The sequence below is a fragment of the Triticum dicoccoides genome, chromosome 5B (assembly GCF_002162155.2).
Source record: "Triticum dicoccoides isolate Atlit2015 ecotype Zavitan chromosome 5B, WEW_v2.0, whole genome shotgun sequence".
In the NCBI taxonomy this organism is placed as follows: domain Eukaryota; kingdom Viridiplantae; phylum Streptophyta; class Magnoliopsida; order Poales; family Poaceae; genus Triticum; species Triticum dicoccoides.
In genome coordinates, this window is record NC_041389.1 from 436,808,750 (window position 1) to 436,815,878 (window position 7,129).

The window sequence follows — 7,129 nt, forward strand, 5'->3', positions numbered from 1 at the left end:
GGGGGTCGCGGCTGTACAGCGGGGTGAGCGGGGTGCCGGTGTGCGCGTCCATGGGTGGTAGGGCGCCGGCGCGCGCGGGGCGTAGGAGGAGGAGAGGAGAGAGTGCGGCGCGAGCGGTCGAGTGTGCCGCGCGCTGTAGCAGGCGCCCGAAATACACCGCGCGGGATAGTGCTTTCGACCGCGCGCCCAACTCGTTATAGCGCGTGCGCCGTTTTTGCGCGCCCGCTGGAGCGACCCGCCGCGTTGCGCGCACGCTAAAACGGTCTAATTTGCGGCGCTGCGTTTGTATAGCGCGGCTGTTGGAGATGCTCTAAGCTTCACATCCTCTGATACCCCAGCGGTTTTCGCTCCCCTTTCCCTTCTCCACCCAAAGGCAAAATTTGCATGTATCTCATTTCATTCGCGACAAGCTGGATGACAAGAAACTCTAAATCATATCTAGTTCTGCAGGAGAGATGGAACCAAGGAAGAACCATAGACAATAACCCCAAAAGAACCAGATTTCGCAAACAACATAGATGAAGAATGAAAGGAAAATCCTGCCAAGGCAATAGTATTTGTTTTGGTAGATATGCTCTTCAAGCACTTGAACCCGCTTGAATCACAGCTGAGACATACAGAAGCAAGACAAAGAGCAATAACAGGATATACACGTCATGGTGGAAAAATATTAGTATGTATATTTCCAGACAAACTAGTTACACTAAGATCCATGGAAACACGTATGGGCTTGGGAAAGGGATCCCCGAATATTGGGTTGCCGTTGTTAATTAAATCAGGTTATATGCTTTATGAAATGGGGGAAGTATCTAAAATGGTAACTAGAGCAATTATCTTCATAGCTGCCAGTAAAATGCCCATACGAAGTCAACTTATTCGATTAGAGATATAGAATCCAACGATACGGGAGTTCTCTCCTCCCCGGTCCGCTGCACCAACAACGAGAGAACATGGGAGTCCTTGGGTTTTCCATCAAGGTTGTACGTACGGATAGATTTAGGGTTTCGAGGTGTGACGCAAGGTGGGGGTAATGACATCGTGTCAAATAAGAGTGGCTACATCTTCAACCCCACCTTGGCGTGCCGTGGAGCTAGCAGCATAGCTTTCTCTCTGGTCAGTTCAACTGGCGAGATCCGAGTTCTTCGGTTTGGTCACAGGGTAGCGGCGGTGACCAAACTAGTTGGATTTTGTATTTCGAATATTCCTCCACCACAACGATGTTTTCTCTAGTATATGTCGTCCGTTGATCTAGGAGTTTATATAGGTGCTGACCGTCGTTTGCTATCTCTGGTAGGGGTGTCCACGAAAAGAGGGTAGAGGTGGCTCCTCCACATGGTTGGAGGCCTTCTGGTGGCGGATCCGCATTCTTCAGTAATGACATCGTTTGTACACAGTAGATTTGGGGCCCAAGTTGCATGGAGTTGTTACCCCAACTAACTAGCCATAGTGAGATGTGCTCCGACAATGACCTTGGATGCTTTCTTTGGATCTCAAATCTTTGACGTGATGGTGCAGCGATGACTCTTCGGCGAGTGGATCTACCTTCTATTCCTCCTGTTTGCATTATGCGGCGATGCAAATTGAAAGTAGGCGGCTGCTTCATTCAATAATTCACCCCTTAGGGATCTAGATATTATTTTCTTTTTATTGTGTGTGTGGGTGTGTGTGGGGGTGTTTTTGGTTGTTCTTGTGATGGGGGCCCTAATTTTGCTCAGCCTACGTCAATTAAATGCTCAAAACCCTCTGAGCAATCAAACTAGCATACTTATCCACATCTTTGGCAGCCATGTATTGCACATTTTGATCAGGTTCACTGCCATGTTAGTCTCATGGGCAATAAGAGCTAAAGTCTCCTTACCATAGTCACAATAACTCATACCCACCATTCCGATGAATGATCATGACACTCTTGGAGAGACAATTATTTGCGTAATGACCAAGATAAGTGCAATGAGGGCATTTTGCATTACTTGTTTAGCCCGGGGAAAAAGGATAAGATCAAGCATGCATAGGGAGAAATGATCTCCACATGCAACCACACATGGAAAAACTAGTTTGCTACTTACATTCAGTCAATATTTTACAACTATATAAAAATCAAAACAATAAATCATATACTTTTAGTTTCAATTCTCATATTATTAATCCAAATATCCATACTCGAATTTATCAAAATATATTGCAATGAATTCCTGCAACAATGGACGGGGTATCATCTAATAATGGAAGGCAAGGCGGTGATGTTCGGCAATTCTCGCAATAAGGCACAACATTTATCTTTATTTAAGATCTTGTCATAAATTCGTTGAAAAGAAATCCTGTCCACTAGGACAAACCATTCTCAACAGTAACGGGATACAAGTGATAGGGGTTAGGATCCTCTGCAGTACTGTACGGTGCAGTATAATCACTGCTGACTGCCGTGTGGACCCGGCTCCACATGTCATCCGCACTACAGCACCGTACAGTACTACAGAGGATCTCAACCCAGTAAATAGTAAGGCACACATTAGCAAATGAACGTTCCAAAAACTATGGCAACGACTTCAACTACAGCACTTGTCATCATGCTTGGCGCTAACCAAGACCTGTCATGGATGGAGTTTTATGGCCGTCATGTCAAGAATCACTGCTGTTCTACGTAAGGTGGGAGCATCCCATTCAGGAAGGAGCTCAACATCACCAGTGCCCTCTCAGGCTGGAAGGATGGAACCAGATGGCCAGCACCCCTCACAGATAGGAATGTGAATCCCCCCGCGTATTGCTGAACATAGCCTCCCACCTGCAAGTGCAACCATCCGTGTAAAAAACCAACAATTTCGAGGCGATCCAGTGAAGATGAATGCTAGTGTACACGATAGGGAATTTATTTACCTCCTCCTTTGCTATCCATGGACGCCATGGGGTGGTCACAGAGAGGCCAAGGTCCTGGATAGAATACCTCGTCCCCGGAAGTGAGCACACAGTATCAAAATCACCACTGAAACATGGAGACAGGTTTGTTACTACACCAGACTCTACTTTTTAGAGTGTCTGAGAATAATAGACTGCTTTAGTCAGTTACCTGAAAATCCAAATCGGAAGCTTGCTTTCGATCAACCATTTGATGGTTGGCAGCATGGACATTGGCGCATCTTTCCAGTTCAAGTTTCTGCATGCACGTACAAATCACATGAGTTACCTAAGTGCGGGTGAAATCGATAACCGATTAATTGGTGCATATTAGCTGCTAGTTGAAGGATCTTACGTGCACCCTGTCCACTTGGTCATTCTAGCGTGGAACGCCATCTGCACCGCTGGGTCATTGAGGTAGGCATGAGTAGGATAATCACTGCATGGATCATATCCAGCTAACTGCAATTTGAAGAGAGAAACACCGGTTAGCTGTTCAGAACATGTACTGTAAACGTAAGAAATGTTTTCCCCTTTTTCTCGTTTCGAAAAGGATTTCGAAAAGGAAATGTTGTCCTTCAGAAAAAAAAAGTCCAAGAATAACTGCTGACTTACGTAGCCACTGGGGTAATATGTTCCATTGGGCGCGTCAATGCAAACTGGAGCGTATATGTTGTAGCCATCGATGTTGCCAGCGCTGAACCCGTCGACGGCGCCGTTGCATGCGGCGTTCGTAAACGTACCATCCACGCTGTCGAAGTCGCAGTTCTTGGTGATATTGGCGTAGACCTCGTCGGACATCACCGCATGGGTCCAGTAGTAGTTGATCGCGCCCTTAATATTCCTGTTGGCGTCAAGGTACGGATTTCCAACCTTCAACAAAAAACATGACAAACATCAGTTTTGAACAGAAAGAAAAAATGTACTCCGGCACGTAGAATGTTCCATTTCATCTAGGTACAGCTAGTTAATTTGACCTACCAGGATGCCCTGAAGGTTTATGATGGTTCTGTTGCTGTATGTGTTGTGGAGCAGGATGGTGGCGGCGAGCTCCGGCACGTAGTGGCCGGCGAAGCTCTCCCCGGAGATGTAGAAGGCGCGGCCCTTGTACTCGGGGAACCTCTCCAGCCATTTCACCAGAAAGACGTAGGCGTCATCAGCAGTTCTCTCGTCTCCACTGAGATCGTAGTCCGCAGACGTGTTCGAGTAAGAAAATCCCACACCGGCCGGCGACTCCAGGAAGATCACGTTAGCCACTGCCATTATTTTTCACAAGCAAAGCATTAGAGTCTTGCCGTATACTCCCTCCGTTCCCAATTACATGTCTTGGATTTGTCTAGATACGGATGTATCTAACACTAAAATGAGTCTAGATAAATCTGTATCTAGACAAATCCAAGACAAGTAATTCGGAACGGAGGGAGTACATGATCACTGATACATCGAGTGCTAAAGGCAGGATTAACGGGTAGAAGAAGCTAGCCATGGGACATTACCGTTGTTCCAGGCGTTCATGTTTCTGCTGAGGGTTCTGTTGTCCTCAGTTACTCGGAACGGGCCCAGCTCCTGCATTGCCCCGTAGCCCAGCGACGAGCATCCTGGCCCTGTGTATGCATGAAGTGTGTCACTGCTGTCCTTGAGAATTTTCTAGTAGTACAAGAGATGTTTGAGTTATCAACTTGTTGTTGATCATTCTAACCTCCGTTGAGCCACAGGAGGAGTGGCTTGTCCGAGGCACCGGATGGCGATTCGACGAGGTAGTAGAAGAGCGCGCGGCCGTTCTCCTCGTCGACGGTCACGTACCCGCCGTACTGGTTGAAGTCGACGCCCTCCGGCTGCCCGGGCAACGCCGTGATCATGTCGGCGGCCTTCATGGAGCTCTGGTCAGAGACAGAGCTCTCCGCGCTCAGGCTGCCGGCAAACCTGTCGGCTATGTTGCGCACTTTGAACGTGTCGGTGCTGTCGCTGTTCCTCCTAGACAACATGAACTCTCTCAGCTGGGCCTCTTGAGAGGCATTTGCGTGGAGCTGCAGTGCAGCCAGGCAAATGAGAAGCAGGGACAAGGAAGAAATGATCTTCATCTTTGGTGAGATGGCTGTCGATCTCTGAGTCTGAGATGAGAGATATCATTGGCATGCATGGTTTTTATAGGCGCCGGACGAAGGGAAGAGAATACTCTGAACCATGGAGCTTTGGATTCTTGTATGTGTATGTTCTTGTTTCCTCTACAACCTTGTGAGGATCACAGCTTCTTTGCTCCGTGGAAAAGGCCGGCAATGATTGGTCGAATTGGCATTCGGCCGGGCATTGAGAGCGAAAGGTGGTGATTGGGACGTTTTTTCCCCCGTGTAGTGTAGGATTTCAGACGGTTCTTTATCTTCACATCTCTTGTTTGGGACGATGATTTGGACTGTAACCGATGGCTATTCGTGTATGTACTCTGTGCTGTGTGCTCCCGTCCCAGGCATATGCTTTGGTGAGATGTACGGCAGCGAGGAAATTTCCATTTCAATGTTGGCGAGTGCCAAATGGACCTCTGGGCAAGAGCGCTTATGTGGTGGGCGTTTAAAGAAAGAGAACGATAAAGGCGCCTACGTACGCTTCACAACCTCCGGGGCAAAGAATTAGTGATGCTAAGCTTTGAGTTGGCAAAAAATCCTGCAAAAACTAAACAACTTAAATTTTGATCCTAGCACCGGGTTGGTGATTTGCCGTGTAAATTGCGTAAAACCATCACTTTGAGGGTTAGATTTGCGAAAAACACTAGGATACAATTTCTCTGCAGAAAAACCACATCTTGCGTAATTGTTTTGCAAAAACCACTTATCGACGGATTTGGCTCGGTTAAGCACGTTTAGGACAGATGTGGCATGTTTTTCGCTCACGTGGCATAACGTTTTGCCAAAAAGAGCGCTGGATGGGTCAAAAAGCAAAAGCACCCCCAACATTCTTTCCCCGTACCACCCAGGCCCTTCCCCCGTCTCCCTGGACTTCGCCAGCCTCGCTCCCGCAGCCACTCGAGGATAGGATCCCACACGTTGCCGCAAGTAGTACCTCGCTGGAGTAGACGAAGCCGGCGAACTGCAGAGGAGGGCGCACCATTGTCCAGTTCTTGGACTTGAAGTCGAACACCCACAACACGTGCCTGCCGCAGCGTTCCTCGGACTCGATGGCGCCGGTCACCACCACGTGCCTGCCACTGCCGCCACTCAACTACGCACGCCGTGCCGGCCTCGAGTCCAAGCTGGTAAGGGCCCACCTCGAGCCAGCCCCGGTGGTCCCCGCTCCACTCCAGCACGGTGGTGGTGCCCTCGATGCACCACACGCGGCCCCGCACCACCACATGAGCTGCCGACATCGGTGCGCGCACGTGCTCTAGGCGCCGCCACCTCCGGCAAGGGATGCTGCACTGTCGCCCCGATTTGCCCCCAATGCACTACTAGAAAAAAGGTTGTTAGTGGCGCACCTGTTTTTGCTATTAATGGCGCACTATAGGTGCGCCACTATTACCACGCCACTAGTAACAAATACTAATGGCTCACCTCTGGTGCGCCATTAGTATTACATGTAACAGTGGCGCACCTTGTCGTGCGCCATTACTATTGCTACATGTGCACCACTGGTAACTTTTTTTTGATATTTTTTTAATTTTGAAGGCGGGAAAATAGTAGTGGCGCACCGTCTCACCCCCACCGTGCGCCATAATTTGGATCTGGATCTAGATCTGGCTCATTTTTTTGGCTTGTTTTTTTTGCTCGTTTTTTTTCTTGAATTTTTTCAAATTTCGTTCTCGACCTGGATCTGGTACGTTCTTTGTGCCGGGGGACTCCACATGTGGCCGGAAGTAGAGAAGGAGGAGGGAGGAGAGACCGTGAGGAGGAGAGTAGGGAGGAGAGACCGTGAGGAGGAGAGGAAGGTCGCCGGAGAGGAGGAGGAGGTCGCCGGAGAGGAGGAGGAGGACGGTGAGCAGGAGAGGAAGGAGGAGCACCGTGAGGAGGAGAGGACGGAGGAGCACCGTGAGGAGGAGAGGAGGGAGGAGCACCGTGAGAAGGAGAGGAGGGAGGAGGAGGTCGCCGGAGGAGGAGCACCGTGAGGAGGAGAGGAGGGAGGAGGAGGTCACCGGAGGAGGAGCACCGTGAGGAGGAGGTCACCGGAGGAGGAGCATCGTGAGGAGGAGGAGGTCGCCAGAGAGGAGGAGATGGAGTGGAGGAGAGGAGGAGAGGAGGAGATGGAGTGG

The 7,129-nt window shown here is 49.4% G+C and overlaps 1 protein-coding gene across 1 annotated transcript; it reads right to left on the minus strand.

Annotated features, from left to right (window-relative positions):
- Positions 1-2,626: 2,626 nt before the first annotated feature.
- LOC119305675 (serine carboxypeptidase 1-like) lies at positions 2,627-4,973 on the minus strand. The gene is made up of 8 exons (XM_037582139.1): positions 4,592-4,973; positions 4,389-4,496; positions 3,874-4,148; positions 3,508-3,765; positions 3,248-3,354; positions 3,065-3,151; positions 2,875-2,980; positions 2,627-2,782 (listed from the first exon to the last, which is right to left on the minus strand). Exons 1-8 carry the CDS (start codon positions 4,971-4,973, stop codon positions 2,627-2,629), a joined length of 1,479 nt encoding a protein of 492 aa, XP_037438036.1.
- Positions 4,974-7,129: the final 2,156 nt, after the last annotated feature.

Bases quoted from the DNA above. Each gene is read 5' to 3' on its own strand.
- LOC119305675 (XM_037582139.1), bottom strand. From the start codon at position 4,973: ATGAAGATCATTTCTTCCTTGTCCCTGCTTCTCATTTGCCTGGCTGCA. The intron at 3,766-3,873 runs GTAGGTCAAATT...TTTTTGTTGAAG, and splicing joins TAAACCTTCAGGGCATCCTG to GTTGGAAATCCGTACCTTGA. The intron at 3,152-3,247 runs GTAAGATCCTTC...ACGTGCATGCAG, and splicing joins ACCAAGTGGACAGGGTGCAC to AAACTTGAACTGGAAAGATG.